This window comes from Drosophila kikkawai, chromosome 3R (assembly GCF_030179895.1).
Source record: "Drosophila kikkawai strain 14028-0561.14 chromosome 3R, DkikHiC1v2, whole genome shotgun sequence".
In the NCBI taxonomy this organism is placed as follows: Eukaryota; Metazoa; Arthropoda; class Insecta; order Diptera; family Drosophilidae; genus Drosophila; species Drosophila kikkawai.
This window is the reverse complement of record NC_091731.1, coordinates 15,347,147-15,365,595: the sequence shown is the minus strand read 5'-3', so window position 1 is coordinate 15,365,595 and position 18,449 is coordinate 15,347,147. Positions and strand designations below refer to the sequence as shown.

The 18,449-nt window shown below is 43.9% G+C and overlaps 1 protein-coding gene across 2 annotated transcripts in view; it reads left to right on the top strand.

Moving 5' to 3' along the window:
• The window catches only part of Octbeta1R (Octopamine beta1 receptor), a 31,161-nt gene that overhangs the window by 7,240 nt on the left and 5,472 nt on the right, over positions 1 to 18,449 (top strand). For both annotated transcript variants that reach the window (XM_070286625.1, XM_017180106.2), the window contains 4 exons: positions 13,059 to 13,671; positions 16,706 to 16,903; positions 17,016 to 17,187; positions 18,306 to 18,442. In XM_070286625.1, the coding sequence (XP_070142726.1) occupies positions 13,232 to 13,671; positions 16,706 to 16,903; positions 17,016 to 17,187; positions 18,306 to 18,442 (947 nt within the window). In that variant the 5' untranslated portion in view covers positions 13,059 to 13,231. The remainder of the gene's footprint in view (positions 1 to 13,058; positions 13,672 to 16,705; positions 16,904 to 17,015; positions 17,188 to 18,305; positions 18,443 to 18,449) is intronic.

The following is an 18,449-nucleotide window of genomic DNA, read 5'->3' as shown; positions in this document are numbered from 1 at the left end:
TTTCGGCAGCGCGCTCTTGTTGTTTTCATGGCGCTGTCCTTGTCATTATGTGATTTTGTGATTTTGTATTTTGCCAAAACCCAAAAACACACAATAGCAATAAGGGCGGATGCTTAGCCACCTTCCAGCAGGCGTGTTCGCCTTGAAAATTCCCCGTAGAGCATTTGACTTTAATGGCGTACGACGTTCGATGTTCGTTGCTCGGTGCCCACAGTATATGGACACGTTATGATGCGTGGCCGAACTCACATATCGCCGGTTATATGGCCTCGTATACTTGTGTATGCTGCGTGCGTGGCCTGCCCACAGGAGATTGTCCTTTGTCTTCGGACACCTCCTCCTTCGGTTTCTGATTCTGCTGCAATATCCCTCCCCCTAATATTAATTCAATCACTTTAGTTGCATGGCCCGCTTTATGGACAGTCCTCGGATCATCAAACTCCCGCCTTTTGACCTTTATGGAGCACATTTATGGTGTTCGCCTCGATTCGGTACGGTTCGGTTCGGTGATGAAACTTTAAATTTCCTTCCTGTTTGGCTGAAGGAAATCGTCCGCAAATCGTAAAGCAGACAAAGGACAGGCCATAAGCCCGCTGGGATGTATCCATATCTATATTTATCCTCACTGCGCCGGATGCTGAGGCTGAAGTTGATGCCAGTCTTGTCCGTATTGTTTCTTGTCAGCTTGAATTTTTTGTGATTTTTCGTGTGCACATTGCCGCCGCTGTCTGTCAGCAGAGGAGCAGAAAGAAAAGCTGGTCTCTCCTCCAGCTTTTCCCCTCACTTTCACTCAATATCCATCCCCGCCATGTCTGAGAGCTGCCCCAAGCAATCTGGCAGATAGAGCTGGGGAATCCAAAATGGGGATGACCTTTGCTGGCAATCGGTTTCCATTTCCAAATCGCATTATATATGCTGCAGCAATAAAAGTTAAATTGTCCTCCGACTGCGAGAGGACATCAATATGGGATTTCATATTTGTCTGCTTAATATTTCAGCGTGGCCGTGAAAAGGATATCGGAATCGAACAAAAAGGGACTCCACTCCCGATGCGATTTGTCAAAAGCTGTGTGCGAGTGTGCTGCGGAATAAACACGAAATTAGACTGTGTGGCAGCAGCAGCGGGACGATTGAATCCAGAATCGAGTTGGCATTGTGCAAAACTTTTCGCAGCAATAATTCATTGCATTTTGTCGGCTAACACTTGCATAGCGACTGTGCTCTCGGTCTGATAAATAATTTATTGAAATGCAATTGCATTTTAACAAGCTTTTCTGACTTTGTTTACGTTTCAAATTTACTGGAAAATAGGAAGTCATCATTAAATCGAAAAATCCATTTTCTTATGGGTTTTTGCTTTAAAATAACTTGAGTAAGGGCACCCTTTACCATTTAATATGTTCCCGATCACATTTCAATATGTTTTCTCGGACACTGAACTTTTCTGGCTTATTAAATGTTTATTTATGGCCAGAACGCGTGGCCAGACCTCTCAGCACGTGCCACTTGAAACTGTCTGCCTCGAAAAAAGGAATCTGAAAGTGACTGGCTTCAGTTACAGGCTGACCATGCCTTCTTTTAAATATTAATAATTGAAATTTAAGACGGAGGAGTGCAGACACAGAGCAGAGCGAGTGGCCCGCTCCTAAATTTACATTTTAATTTTAGAAAACTTGTACATTTATTGAAATTCCATTACGTTTTATGTTTATGCCCTGCCTGTCCCCCAGCCGACAAAAACAAAACTCTCAAATCCGAAACTCAATTTGTGAAAAGTATGTAATTGTTGCTAATGGCTGTGGAAAGTTGGCCCAAATCAGCGAGGGGCGGATAGCTCCCCGTCAGATGTTTACGCATACTTGGATCTGGGGATGTGTGCCAGGGTAAATAAAATAGGTAGAAAATTGCTGGCATATTAGCCAGCGAAATGCCATAAAAATGTGCTCACTTTTATACACTCGAGTGTGCTCCGGTGTCCCATAAAAAGTCGGAGCCCAAGAGCAGAACAAAGCAGAGACATTCGATTCACTTGCGTGCCTCGCACACATTCAATCGTACACAGCAAGAAAAAGTATAGTACTTCGGGATCTATAATTTAGTTTAATTTTAAATTATGATATTTTTCTTTATGGTTGAGTATTTTTTAATGATATTTCCCTGATCCCTTCAAGGGATCTTAGGGACCTTAGTAACTACATATATGGTCTGATTTCCTTCTGTGTAGCCTGCTTTTTTGGGGCCAGTTCCGTTAAGAGACAAGGACACGGAGCCAGGAGAGTCACTCACTCGCAGGGGTATAAATGCAAATGGCAATTGACTTTCATGGCGGATGGATCGGGTGGCCAAGGAAGCGGGCTGAGGTAAAAGACCGGGGATCTGGGCGCCGCCGCCGAGCACAATGTCAAATTCAATCGCCAGCGAAGGTCGCACACTTGGCATGAAAAGGCCAAAGCCAAAGCCAAAGCCAAAGTCAAAGCCAAAGCCATCGACATTGACTATCGCCTTAGGTGAGTGACTCGACTCGACTTGGCATCAGAGTCGGAGATCCTGGCCGTGCCACGTACGTGATTTCATGCTAATTGTTTGGGCATTGCAGCAGCAGCAGGAGCGGCCACTTGGCCCAAGTTTGCTTAGCCAATGCCCAAAAATACTCTTCGGCCATTTTGCGCTCCGTTTGTCAATGTCGTCTGGAGAACTTTTGAATCGTCGTCGACTTCTCGGGGCCATGCAATTAATTAACGCTAATGAAGCTGCCACCGACTGGCTCCCTCTCTGGCCACGCCGTTTGTCTGGCAAAGTTTGCTATTTTCCGGGGCAAGAAGAACCCCTAATCGCTCAAGGTCCGGGCTGCAGGTTGCTCAGCTGGCAGTCCGTTTAGAGCCACGGAGAGCAGACAAAACCAAAACCAACCAGGCACTCGTGCCAAGAGCAGGTTGCCTCCCGGCCCACCTGCCTCGATTCCGTCCGTGTCTGTGTCCTTACCTTACGAGCACACTGAAACAATCGGCACTAAAAGTAAAAACAATTGAGCAAAATACTTTCCTGTGTTTTTACTCTTTGCCAGCTCTTTCTGTTGCCCCCTTTTTCCTCTGGCATTTTTCTACTTTTGTTTTTAGTTTCTGCCATGCCACAAGCAGCGGCTGCAGCAGCAGCAGCCACAACAACAATGGGTTTCTCCATGATGTTTTTGCTTTCAGCAGTTCCAAGCAGTTGGGCGAGTGTGTGCTTGTGTCCTTGATAAGGATGCATCTTTTCTATTGTTAGCCTGGCATTTTGAAAAATGTTCTCAGCGTGTAGCCCCTCTGCCTCCATCGCTTTGCCTCAAAAGCCAGCGGTTTTTGAAGTATGTGTGTCTGCCTATGTTACATGACTGCACGTGCTCCTACACACTCCCCCGGCTCTGACTCTCCACCTGACGCCCACCTCCAGTGCACTCGGAAATAATTTGAAATGCAAAATCATGCGGAAGGCAGGCGCAGTGCGGCTGAAGAGCTGCCACCTGCGCGCCGTTCACCATCCGAATGTCCTGGCACTTGTTGTTCCTGTTGTTGTTGCTGGCACCTAAGCACACTCAAATACACAGTCGCCCCCACACGCAAACACACAGGCGCAATGGCACACGCACCCGCAGGCTCGCAGATAACCGTGCATAGGTTCACAGTGGATGGGCAGTCGTGCGTAGCTTTTAGCAATTTGCTACCCCGGGATTACGTCCTGAACAGGGTGTATGTGAGGCGGAATTAGTTTCAGGTATTGCAGCTAAGCACCAGGAGACACATTAAGAGGATTTGCGCACTAGTAGGGATGCTACATAATGCTGCAGATTGATTTTGACAAATTTCTTTGGCTTTAAACAGTAAAGTGCACATATCTAGCTTGTAAATATGTTCTCCGTAAGCAAGAGTTTGTTTTTAAAATAATCATAACAATCACTCATTACAACTACTTGCAATCGGTACCAACTGTACCGTCCCTGCTCGGGCGCTACTCGTTGAACTGCGTCAACGGAATATGCTAAATATTTGAGATATCCGCTGGGAGCCAGCACCCTGTATGTCAATTAAAGCGTTGCTAGCACGTTTTAGTCGTTATTTTTCTGTCATCAAGGAAGTCCGGAGAATTATATGTGCTTTGTCCGTCCGCATGTATGCGTACTTTAAGTCATTTCCGCAAGTTGTAAATTTATTTTAATAAAGCTGGCTGCGTGTGAAAATGCGGCAGGGTCTCTGAGCTTACGAGTGGCAGGGCAGCGGTCAAAGGGACCACAGGCTCCAGCTATGACGGGGCATGTGGGCAAACAATTTTCACACTTTTTGGCTTTTGGCCAGCACTAACCGTATAAATGATATAAACAACAGCCGGAAGCGGAGCGACATGCATCATGGATCGCCTGGCACCGGCGCTCGACGTGTAAATTTCCTTAAATATTCAACAGTTTCGGGGGGCTGTGAGAGATGTGGATACGGGTGCGGTGCCTCGGAGTCTGCCATGCAAATGGTAAATGGCAAAAAGAGCGCTCGTGCAAGGAAAATATTTGTGAGCCGTAAGATAAAGCCCTGCACATGTAAGGCCGTGCTGAGAGCGGCATCAATAGCCGCGAACGTTGCCGCAGCTAGCGAAATTAATTAAAAATTGCATAACCGCCACTTTTATGGCGATGCCGGCACCGGCTGGCGATTGTGCAAGTGCAGGGATCTTTCAGCCAGAACCACCCCTTCTTAACAGCCTTAATGTCTGACCCAATTTCCAGTGGACAAGAATGCAATTTAATTAGCAGGAGGAGTAGCCTGGGAAAATAGTTTAAAATTACTAGGAACCGACATACATTCCCCGCCACCACCGCCTAACAGCAGGACATTCTTGCTACATTTCCATCAGTTCCCATAACAAAATATCCTGCCCTTAATAATTTGTTGTGGTTTGCCCTGCATTTAAAGCAAAGGAATTTACACTTTGGTTACAATTCGAAAAATCAATTAAAATGTGTCTCTTGCCCTAATTCCTGTGTTGCACACGCAGCCGAGGTCAGCTATTTTAAATAATTAATAAACTAATTAATGCAGTATTTGCTTTTTACATAAATGGATATCAATGACATTCTTTAGTCGAACCTATATTTGCAATTATAATTTGTATGTGCGTGTATTGGCATAGCGACATAAGTCCGCCGCCATAAGTTCGCCCAGTACATTTGGTCCGCGAAATTATGGCGTTTTTTTCCGGCGATCTTATGTCGCCGAAAAGCGTCATAAGTTCGCGCGAAATTATGGCGTTCAAAAATTACTTGCGGCGGACTTATGACGCTTCAAAGCGCCATAAGTTCGCCAAAGAAAAAACGACATAATCTCGCCAGCCGCGATCTTATGTCGCCAAAAAGCGTCATAAGTTCGCGCGAAATTATGGCGTTCAAAAATTACTTGCGGCGGACTAATGACGCTTCAAAGCGCCATAAGTTCGCCACAGAAAAAACGACATAATTTCGCCAGCCGCGATCTTATGTCGCCGAAAAGCGTCATAAGATCGCGCGAATTTATGTATGTATACATACATATGTTCATACATTTATTTCATTTGTTTGTACATTGTAAATATAATACAAAAAAATACCAAATTTTTGTTTTCTGGCCGATTTTTATATGAAAACACTGCTATGTAAACATTGTATTATGAAAAATTTGTTTTGGACTTAAAGTTTTTTTTGTGTACATATATGTACATATATATAAAACTTTAAATCCAAAAAAAACCTAAATATAAATTTTCATAATACAATGTTTACATAGCAGTATTTTAATATAAAAATCGGCCAGAAAACTAAAATTTTGGTATTTTTTTATATTTTTAAGAGCATTTTTATATTTAATTTTTCGAATGAAAAACAAACGAAATGATTTCCCTTTTTCTAAAAAATCTTCTCTAATAAGTTGCTTTTCAAGAAAATATAAAGTTATTTATACGAAAACGTAAGGTAAAAACATAGAAAATCTTGTACCGTTCGCGATGTAACGTTACAAATCGGTTTATAATATAATATATATCATAATATGTAATATTTTGAATTGAAGTGTACTGAATTTGTATTATAATAAAATAATGGAAAAAAATATGACCATTTTCTTAAATGTTTTTTTGCACGATCGATGCATTTGACCAGTACTAATTGTATTATAAAAGGCAAGCTTTAGGGAATTGTCACATTTAAATTATTTGCAGAAAACAATGCATCGCAAACGGTACAGAAAACATAAGTCTTGTTTGACTTCAGCCTGAAAAACTAAAATCACAATAAAATACTGTTGCTTTCCATTCATGAAAGTTATTTTTATTTTATAGGGTCTTCCCACACATCGTCAAAGCACATTCACCGTCCGTTGAACAAACGGTCCATAAGGTTTAGCAGTTCCGAATTTACCCAAATGGACCGCCGCACAGTAGCGCCTCTCGAAGAATTAGCGTTGCAAAAATCAAAAAAGTCATGTTCGCAAAAACGATTTAACCATACTTATTCGACAGGAAATTTAACAAGGATTCAGAATCTGCAATAAAATCAATTTTAAGATTTTTTTTGTAGAAGTTATGAGCATTTAAAGTTGAACTTAGTTTCGTTTTTTGCATCATACAAAAAAAAATGTGTAAATTGGTCGACTTTCAGGTAATATTACAAAAAAACCAAAAAACCAATGGTCATGGTTTTTACTTTAAATGATAGATACATTCATAAACTATTAAAGAACCTAAAAAAAACGACACTTTGATTTGGGCTTCTACAGGTAAATCGCTACCTGCCAGGTGTCCATTTTTTTCACCTTTTTCTGCCTAAAGTAGTCTATATCTTTTGACGCCAATGCCGGCCACTGACTACACTATGACTACAAGTTCCGTGGATCTTTCCTGGATCAGAATTAACTTTCATCGGCTGCGTCGAGCTGCGTCTGCGGAAATGCAACGCAAAAAACCAAAACAACTCAGGGTAAAATATACCAAAATACCGACACAATTTCATACATTTCAAGAAATATACTAACTGTAGCGCGTGGCGGTTACACTTCGAATAAAAAAAAAAAAATTTTTTCAGTTTTCAAATTATTTTTATTTGAGCAAATACATAAAAATAAACATAAAAAATTAAATAAAAATTTTTGTTTAAAAATTGTTTTCATTGAAAAAAAATTATTTTTTCACTTTGATACCCTTTAAAAAGGCGTATTTGTGGGCGTGGTACTTTATGCAGTACATATATATATTTTACAACAATTACCTGTCCAATGCCGTTTAAATTATTCGATTACCTTATTTGGTTCAATAGATATGATTTTTGCAACGCTAAATGAGAAAAGGCGCTACTGTGCGCCGTTAGAACACATTAAAATCTAACCACGGTTTGTTTGGCGATAGTTAGGCGATAGTTTTTCGGTGCAACTCTGAAAATTTGACCATCACTACGAAAGTGTATACACACTTGGCGAGGAACAAATGAAATATGGAATTTAAAATGTGGCGCCAAAGCTACAAGCATGCCCAAAATAGTTGTTAGCGTTTTTTCTGTATATTCTTGCCCCAATATGTCCCCAATTGTTACTATTTAATATAAACCGCCGGCCTCTACCTTATTTTAAAGATTTTGGATGCCTATACCACCTATAGACACTCTTCGGGGAATTTGCTGTTTATTAAAGAAAAATCATTAGAAAAACTAAAATTCCTTGTCATTTAATTCATTTAAATTTAGTGCAGATAAATTCTGACGCAATCTGTGCCTTTTGCTGATGTACAACAGCCAAAATAGTTGGTAAATGCTCTATTTCAAATTTGCAACTGCCAATTCGACAGTCTTTGTTTACGTTTTCATGAGCCGTAGCTGATCGATCAGCTGTTCGGATGGTGAATGTGCTTTGACGGTGTGTGGGAACACGAGTTTCACATTTGTGAAAAATCCAAAACGTTTCTCACAAATGTGCTGTGTGGGAAGACAGTATTAGAAGCTAATTTCAGATTTGTAACGTTATACTGTCTTCCCACACAGCGCATCTGTGAGGAACGTTTGGGATTTTTCGCAGATGCGAAACTCGTGTTCCCACAGAGCTGCATCAAAGTGCATCTGCATCCGAACAGCTGATCGATCAGCTGTGGCTCATGAAAACGTAAACAAAGGCTGTCGAATTGACAGTTGCAAATTTGAAATGGAGCATTTACCAACTATTTTGGCTGTTGTACAACAGCAAAAGGCACAGATTGCGTCAGAATATATCCGCAATAAATTTAAATGAATTAAATGATAAGGAATTTTAGTTTTTCTAATGATTTTTCTCTAACAAAGAGCAAATTCCCCGAAGAGTGTCTATAGGTGGTATAGGCATCCAAAATCTTTTAAAATAAGGTAGAGGTAGGCGGTTTATATTAAATAGTAACAATTGGGGACATATTGGGGCAAGAATATACAGAAAAAACGCCAACATCTATTTTGGGCATGCTTGTAGCTTTGGCGCCACGTTTTAAATTCCATTTTTCATTTGTTTCTCGCCAAGTGTGTATACACTTTCGTAGTGATGGTCAAATTTTCAGAGTTGCACCGAAAAACTATCGCCTAAATATCACCAAACAAACGGTCGTTACATTTAGATGCGCTTTGATGCAGGGCCAATTGAGAAAATTCGGAACGGCAAAACCTTATGGACCGTTTGTTCAACGGATGCCAGATGCGCTTTGACGGTGTGTGGGAAGACCCTATTACATCGCGAACGGTACAAGATTTTTATATGTTTTTACCTCACGTTTTTGTATGAATAACTTCATATTTTTTTGAAAAGCAAACTTATTGTGTACTTAATAGATATCAAAGAGAAATTGTTGTAGAAAACATTTTGTTTGTTTTGCATGCAAAAACTGAAATATAAAAATCACTTAAAAATACCATAAAATACCAAAATTTTCGTTTTCTGGCCGATATAATGGTTATTGATGTATGTACATACATGTTCATACATACATACGTACATCCAAATTGCGAAATGATGTATTTTTTCCTATGGCGAACTTATGGCGCTTTGAAGCGTCATAAGTCCGCCGCAAGTAATTTTTAAACGCCATAATTTCGCGCGAACTTATGACGCTTTTCGGCGACATAAGATCGCGGCTGGCGAAATTATGTCGTTTTTTCTGTGGCGAACTTATGGCGCTTTGAAGCGTCATAAGTCCGCCGCAAGTAAATTTTGAACGCCATAATTTCGCGCGAACTTATGACGCTTTTCGGCGACATAAGATCGCGGCTGGCGAAATTATGTCGTTTTTTCTGTGGCGATCTTATGGCGCTTTCAAGCGTCATAAGATCGCGCGAAATTATGTCGTTTTAAAACGGCGAACTTATGGCGGCGGACTTATGTCGTTACCCCGCGTGTATTTGCTGCTTGCCTGCCTGCGTTTATTTTGTAAATATTTTCCAAATGCTGCTCAAATTATGCAGTTAATTATTCATCCCAGGATCCTGCCGGAGAGAGAGGCCACAGGAGCCACAGGAGCCGCAAGAGCAGCTGCCACTGTCAACGCTGCTCGCTGTCAGGCCTCAGAAATGCAGACCTTAAAAATGCCAACTAAAATGCTCATCTATTTCCAGCTAAGTTGTGTGCCTGTGCCTGTGTAAGTGTTCAAAGAATGCTGCTCGAAAATGGGCAGCGCGTTGTTCGGGCCAGGAGCAATGCAAATAGAGCTCGTAATACTGCAATTTAAAATGTAAATGCGAACAAGGCCAAGTCCGCTGATGGCCAGCATATGAATATGCGGCTGTGTCTGTGTTTCTGTGCCTCAGTGCGGGCCATAATAAAGGCGAGGTGCGGTGGGGCGGAGCTGAGGACATGGCAGATGAATAATTGAACTTTCACTTCCGGCCCTCCAGCCTGATTGCCTCGACCGCCACCGCCCACCCACGTGGTGTTTTATGCTACATATACTTTTGTTTTCCTCCATTTTCCTTTCGCTGTTTTTTCGCTTCTTTGGCTGTTTGATTTAGCAAATGGTCGACATAAACGAAACAAAGTTAACTCGCTGTTCCCCTTGGCGGCTGACCGCTGTCAATTTATCTTTGCATACTTCCAGGCGTCCAATTAGTTTCGATTGGCTGCCGTTCGATTCGATTTCCGCCTTCGATTGGGTTCGATCTGCTCGTCGGGTGACAAGCGTTTCAGCCCGATTTCACTTCCTCGGCAGCGGGCTCTGTCCAGCGCCTTTGTCTCGAGGCTCTCGGGGCTCTTAGCACTCAATTAAATCGCTTTTCGAGGGTCATATTTATGAGTTTGCCTGTCCTGCTCGTAATTCCGACCAGTGATAAATGACTGCGACTCGATTGGGTCACTCAATTAGAAGGCGCTGCGTGTGCTTAAGTGGCATTTTCGGATGTTTGTCCTAATCGATTAGCGAAAAGGGATGAAAGCATGGGCGAGAGGATTTTTCCGTTCTTTGCATAAATTAAAAATTAATTAAGAGCCAAGAAAACCGGGCTAAAGCGCTCTTCGAAAAGTAATTAAAGCTGACCATCAATCTGGTGGGAGCCGCAGAAGAGTGTACCCAAGCCGTAACCCCAGCTGAACCGAACCCAAGCCCAATCCAAAACAAAATCCAAGCACAAGAAAGATTCTGAAATTAATTTTTTTCCCGACTTTTCCTGGGCTGAGAAGAGCAAACATCAACGCTTGTGGCCTGGCCCAGTGCGCTCAGCTGTAAATAAACAGAGGCAAATTCAAATAAGCAAAGAATAAGTAAGAATAAATAACTAACAAGCCAAAGTCGCTCCCAACTCACAGCTCTCGGCTGCACCGCCACAATGGGCCGTGTCGGACTGAAATAAATCACATCCATTCACACAATGCGAGTGGAGCGTGGAGCATGTCCTGGCAACGACCCATCCGAGCCAAGGACCCGAAAGCCCACGACCCACGGCCCACGACCCGTGACCTCGCCCAGCCAGAGGACGAGCAGTGAAATATTATTTGGCCAAAAACATGCCACTGATTTTATTTGATGTGCGCATTGATGGCCCTGATTGATTTAAACTTCAATTCAATTGATATCTCTTTCAGCTCTCGAGTTGTATGTACCTCTGTCTCCAGCTCCTTCGGCTGCTTTGGCTCCTTTAGCTCCTCTTTTTAATCGTCTACTCCGCATTTGCATCCACTGTATGCTCGGCTAACTTTGAAAGGTCAAACGAGAAAGGAAGGGGAGTCCCAAAGCCAAATCTCGGGCGAGGAAAAGGTAAAGATGCTGGAGGGATCTTGGCTTACCCCAAAAATATATATATTAAAGAATAACCGTTGATACACACCTGCTGGGAGTGATGTATTGTCGTCAGTCAGCGCCATCCCTCAGATTCGTGGCCAGACAAAGGCTGAAACCGGAACTGGGATCCCGAGGGGGTCCGGGTCCGGGTCCGGGATTCCGTCTTGCCTCGAACGCCCGTCGTTATTGTTATGGCGCATTGTCAATGCGTTTGACAAAAGCACTCGGCGTGTATATGGTATCTCTCTGGTGGGAAATGCGAAAAGCGAGCCACCTCCGAGGCTTTTCAATTTGTTGTTCTTTATTGATTTAAAGTTCACTTCAGTCGCGGTCGCTTTGTTGGCGAGTGTCAGCCGCACACGGGAGCCAACCACATAAAACTCATTTCCCTAAAGGTGCGGCGAGGAGACCTGGATATGGAGACCCAGGGCACATATAGCGCACGCAAATAAACACAATTCCGTTGCTGGCATTCGTATTTGTTAGCCGGAGTTTGCTTAGTTTGGCCCAACATGGGAATTACACGTTCCTACAAATGTTTGCCTACTTTTGCCGAGGAGCGAGTAAGTACTTCTCCGCCTCCAAGAGGTCTCCCCGTCCAAATGGAAAAGTATAGCCCCCGGCACTGGCACTGAAGTATTTGCCGAAATGAGGCGAAACTTGTGTGGCAGCAGCAGGCTGGGCTGGCATCGATTACGAGGCAAGCAAATTGCAAAATAAATGTACATAATTTGAAAATTGACATTTGCTAATGATAAGCCTCTGTCGCGCTGATGCTGAAATATGGCGAGCAGCAGCTGGCAGCGGCCCTTCCACCACCAGCTGCTGCCTGGCTTCCTGCCTTGGCCAGGAAGGAAGCGAAATTCCAGGGCCCAAAACGGAAATATTCCCCTCACAACACCGAAGCTGTTTATGGTAAATTAAACCAATTGAGTGGGATTACGTTTCAGGCACTACGCAGTCCGCCAAAGCCTGGTTTCAATTTCATTGTCTGGCAGAGCCTGCGGCTAACGAAATTTATATAGATACCCACACAATGCCATCAAAGACGCAAGGTGTTTATGGGCTTAACTCTCGGCTCGGATTCTGCTTATTCTTCCGCCTCCGAGATTTGCATGCTCTACGAATCGCGGAATCAGAGGAATCGGTGGATTTTGGGGAGCTAGGGATGCTAGGGTATTGGGGGGTAGTCGGAAGACAAATAGCCAGCACGTTGCGGTTCATTTAGCTGCCACAACAAATGCCAAATTGATGCAAATGTAAATGGAAATCGAATCCCAAACGCGGCTGTGGAATCTCAAGCAGAAGTCAATAGATGAGCGTGGGCTTAAAAAAGTTGAGATGCTCTGCAGGATTAAAGAGATATCTCTAGCCACTTGAAATTATTGTTTATTAAGCTGTAAGCTATGAAAGGATTAGACATTATGGCAACTAAAAACTGTAAATGTTCTTAAATAGTTTTAAATTACATACAGTATTTGTGGCAACTCGTCAGTTATTTAAATATCTTTAAGAGTGTCTATTAAATTTCCTAAACTCTCAAGATCTCATTTTATTTTTCATAAAATATTTAAGTAATTCCAATTCCTAAAATATATGATCAATAAAAAATGCCGGGAAAATGGAAATCCTCTTGGCCAAGTATGGTCAAAGGATTGGCTAAAAAATATCATATTTTTTGCTTATACAAACTGACCAGCAAGTCAATGTTGCTCCTTTCAATAAAGAGAAAATAATACGAGAAAAAAATGTTAGAGAGAATATGATAAATCACTTATCTTTTTCAATTGCAGGACTTGGCAAACGATTGGGCAATAATAACGGTCATCAGAGAACGAGTCCACCGAGAACTAATGTCAGGCAGCATGTTTTCCCCGTTGAGTGTCCTCTTTCTTGGCATTAGAGCAGCAGTTGACCGGACCGACTACTGAGCGCACACGCAGCAGCACCGATTGTGGTCATTATCATGACGCTCTTACAGAGACTTCAGGCCATGTCCGCCACCACGGCCAGGACGATGCTCGAGGGCAGCATCGGCGGCGGCGATACAAAGGAGCCACGACTCCAGCTCCACTTGCAGCCCTCGGAAAGGCAGCGGCTACCCGTGCTGGAGGACTCTGCGTCACATGCCCGATATTTGAAATTCATTGCCGAAGGCCTCATAGATGAGGGCGGCCTGGGCAGCGCGGGCGGCAGTGGGAGCAGTATCGCTGTGACCGTAGAAGACGTTGTGGCTGGGCAGGCACAGGACATGGACGCCGGCGACGCCTCCTCGGACGACGCCGACGGCAGCACACATCTGACATTAGTCTTTGTCAAGTGCTTCGTTATTGGTTTCATCATTCTGGCCGCCATCCTGGGCAACATGCTGGTGATTGTGTCCGTCATGCGGCACCGGAAATTACGGTGAGTCCCGGCCGCCAGTAGCCGCCTTTATTCCTTCTCCACATCCGAACATCCGCAGGCTGTGTGTTCATGTGTCTACGTTGACATTGGTCGCCGCCGCTCCATTAATTTGTCTCTTTGAATCAAGCGGTTTCCCTCCCTTCCCAGCCAAGGTTTGGGTTTCATTGTACACACAACACACTTTCTGGATTTATTACACTTTCCTGAAACCATAGGGATTTGGTGCTAAGTGATAATCAAATCTCTACGCATCATAGATTTATCAAACTCCCTAAGCAGCTAGTAATATGGACATCAAAATGAAGAAATGGTTAATTTGAATAGTGAAAATATTTAAAATAATTCAGAATTTGCTTTAACAAATATTTACATTTCAAAATTTAAGTATAAAATGAACAGAACTTCCTACATAAAAAGTAAAATTTCAAAAATCAATTCAATGATATCCACAGGTCAACAATAAACTTTTTTTACTGTTCAAAATAAAAATTGAGTATTTTTTTTAGGATTCAAAAGATTAATTTGTATTAAAATAAAACCCAGGAACCTCCACAAAAATATTTATTTAAATATATAAATTGTTTGCATAAATTTCAAGCCATTATATATCGAAAAAAAACGTGGTTAGTCTGTAAAAATTGTAAATTCGTATAAACCAGTAACCCATTCCAAAGACAAACCCAACTTAAGCCGCAATTATTCCGTTTTTTGTCCGCTTTTGTTTCTGTGCAATTGCCTGAGCTGTGCACTGCCACATTGTCCACGAATCGCGGATGTTGTGGCTGTCAAGGACATGGCTTTGGCTCGTAGTCCCCGCTTTTTGCACCTTCCGAGCGAGCGGCTTTGTGCGACTTGACCGCTCAGGGCTTTACGAGCTGGCCAACTCGTTTTTGCGGCCATTAATTTGTCATCATTTATCATATTCTCCATCATTTTTGCGTGTCAAGCGCACAGAACTCATCTTGTCCGCCTCCCGAGCATTTAGACACCGTTCGCCATTCAGGATTCACGATTCACGACTCACGGGCCATGCCTGGTTGATTCGAGTTAAATGCTAGATACGTGCGTAATTACATTAGAAATGTTAATAAAGGGCGAGCATAAAAACATTGCTGCCTGCTTTTCGGGCTGCCATTTCCATTTACTTTATGTGCGGACATATAATTTGTCAAATTTATGAATTGAGCGCCGCCTCCACATGAGATATGAGGCCATGGGGGGCTAGGGAGCTGGTAGGCTGGCAGCCCCGCAGCCAGGTATGTACGTGTTTCAGCCACAAATTCATAAGCTCAACTCGGTGGCATTTAAAGAACCCGACATAAAACACTCCTCCAACGAGTGGGAAGGCGGCGAGGTGACAATGGTGTGCGGCCTAACCCCGGGACGTTCAATGTCAAGGCGCAGAAACAAGAAGAGGCTCTGCCAATGCCATTGCCATATTACCTTTGCCTTGGCAACACATACCTGACATTTGCGTCTCAGTCTGTGCCTGAGGATGAGCATGAGCGTAAGGCTGAGGCTGAGACTGAGGTTGAGGCTCGGGGCTTTGGGGCTGAGGCTCATTTAGCCTGCCAGGGACAGGCAATTTGGGACCTGACCCTGACTACGTCTATTCCATGTTGCCATTTTTATCTCGACTGCCTGTGCCAGCATCTTTTTCATTATTGTGTGCTCATTGTGTTGTGCGTTTTCCGCACCATTTTCACCTTTTCTGCCTCGCTACGCAGTTTAAATCATCATGGCAAATTAGACTTAATTACGAAACAACATGTATTCCCACTTAGGCCGTACAGCACATCGCTCGCCCACGCCGCCTTTTTATGGCCAAGGGACCCACATCTTTTTTTGTTTCACCATATCCATGGCCTGGCTTCAAAGGAGTGCCTCCCTTCCCAGTAGCCCTACCCAACTTAAACAATTCATGCCACCCCAAGTACGCCCCGAATCAATAAATTGGGTGACAAATTAAAGGTTAAAGCCCAGAGATCAAGTTTAGCTAACGCAGGACAAGTTGCGGCGCACTTTCTCTACTTTCCCCATTAAGTTAAGCTTCCAGGAATGACGGCGGCAAGCGGAAAGTGCCGTCTCATAATTGTAATCAAACTTGACACCTATCAAGCGGGCCGAGCAGTTTCCCCTCGCAGTCTGCAGGCCTCCATTTAATCGGCTTTTGGGCAACGCCTGAATAACACTTTCGTGTTGCGTTTGATGCGGGTATTTTGCCTTTGTACCCGTACTTTGCGGCTATAAGTTTGTTCTCAGATACTCGACCTTTTCCCGCCACCATCTGCGGCTGGCTTTGTTTTGGGTCTGTTGTAATTAGGTTTGCGGGCGGAGCTTGGTTCGATGTCCTGCTGAAATATGACTAAATGGGGGCGATTGTTAACGAGTTTAATGGATAAGGCCTTATTACAACTGAGAGCCAGCCTCAGCCAAACTTTCTGCATTCACAAGTTCACCTTTCATATTAAATCACTTTTGCCCAAAACCGTTTAGTCTGAAAGCAAAACTTTCATTTGAGAAGTTTTGGCCTGTTCAGATTTCCTCCCACAGGCAATCCGGCTTTACGTTTGCTGTGGTTTTATCTGAGGCAAGGGGTTATGTTTGAAAATCAGTTCTGACGGCCGATAAACGAATTTGCTGCTCCGCATTGCGCATACGCCGCGTGCACATAATTGACTTAACGTTTTGCGGTGCCACGCAATGTTGATGATTGCTGGTGGAAGTTGCGGTGGCGTTAAGCTAATTATTAATTAACCCATTAAACAATGAAATCCACTCGGAGAAGCGCCGTGCCGTGCCGCATTTAACGGCGGTCACATGCGGCGTATGCGCAATGTGGGCCCCAAAGTTTTCAACTCAACTTTGAAGGCGCAAGTGAAAGCGATTAGCGATGTGAGCTGCGAGTGACTGGCAAACTTAATGCACAAATTCAACTTGGAAACTTGGGTAATCTGGATTTCCATTGCACTAGGGCTTCTTTTCGCAGTTACTCCCTTACGTTAATCCCTGAATTCACTCTCCCATCCTGCAGCATCATCACCAACTACTTTGTGGTTTCACTGGCCGTCGCCGACATGCTGGTCGCCCTCTGTGCAATGACATTTAATGCTTCCGTTATGATCTCGGGCAAGTGGATGTTCGGTTCCGTGATGTGCGACATGTGGAATAGCTTTGACGTCTACTTTTCCACCGCCAGCATCATGCACCTCTGCTGCATATCCGTCGACAGGTGAGTTGAGTCCCCATTTGCCAACGCAGAATAATTTTGAGTGTCGCCTAGGACCACTTGAAGGTATGATTTAAGGTAGTTTTACTAATAATTAAACTGACTTTTCACACAGATACTATGCTATTGTCCAGCCCCTGGACTATCCGCTAATTATGACTCAGCGGCGCGTGTACATCATGCTGCTGATGGTGTGGCTGTCGCCGGCGCTGCTCTCATTCCTGCCCATCTGCTCCGGATGGTACACAACGACCGAGAACTACAAGTATCTCAAATCAAATCCGCATGTGAGTAGCCCAGTTGGGGGGTAATAATGCGTTTAATTGAATAATTACATTTACCTGTGAAAGGAATAGGGGCCATTTCCACTCCCCATGAGTGGACCTTCGGTTACCTTCAGATTTCCTTGGATTTCACTCTAGGGCCTGCATTATTTATTCAATTTTCTTGCACATCAAACTAATAGAAAATTCCAATTTTGTTGATACGCACGTTGTGTATCGACTTTGCATGCATTTTACATGGCATCGTGCGTCCGTCCGTCTTTGACTTTGGCCTGGCCCCGTCTCAACGGGAAATTGATTTATGTTCCTGTGGCTGTGGCTGGAGCAGCAGTTTTACGCCTTTCAGGCGCACAGCCGACAGGTAGCATATTTATTACTCCGTTTTATTGGTTTCCTCCAGCCGCATTCGGCACGCCTGCTAGGGAGCTCTACGGGAGCCTCTCCGCCGCTAGCCCGATCCGCTTCCATTCCTGATTCCTGCGCAGTCAGCAGTCAGCAGCTGCCTTTGCCGGCAATGCGGTTATCATTGCGCCATAAAAAATGCTGATGTAGAAATAAATGTACGTAATTCCATTCCGGTTTTGTGCGCGAGACTGCGGCTGACTGGGGCACAGGCTGTGCATAATTTTTGGCGTTCCGCCTGCCAGTCATGAAAGCCATTGAAGGCCCTTTGCATACATTAGCATCTGCGCGGGGCTTTAATTAGTTTTACTTGTTTATGCTAATAACTGTCAGGCGCAAGGTAGGACGGAGCACGGAAGTTGGAAGGCCCGCGTCCTGGCCGTAAATCTGATTAGACGTCTTCTGCTAGTGCCACGGGTGGTGGTGGTGGTGGTGTCCTTTTGTCAAGCGCCATTGCGGTAATGCACAATGTAATTGAGTTTTTATTGCCGCACTTAACGCTGCAGTAATCGCATTGCCCATACGCAGCGTTGGCCGCACGCAGCCGCAGGCGCAGCCACAGCTGGAAATTGCAACGCATTAAGCACCATTAGAACTCGCCACTGGCAACTATCCAGTTGTATTCAGGGCCTCCAGTTCAGTATCCATTTTGATTTATTGATGCTTGAAACTGGCACTAATTGAGTGCCCGTCCGATTCTGATTCCCATTCCGCTGCAGATATGCGAGTTCAAAGTGAACAAGGCGTACGCCATAGTCAGCTCGTCGATGAGCTTCTGGATACCCGGCATCGTGATGCTGTCCATGTACTACCGCATTTACCAGGAGGCCGACCGTCAGGAGCGGCTGGTGTACAGGTAACGT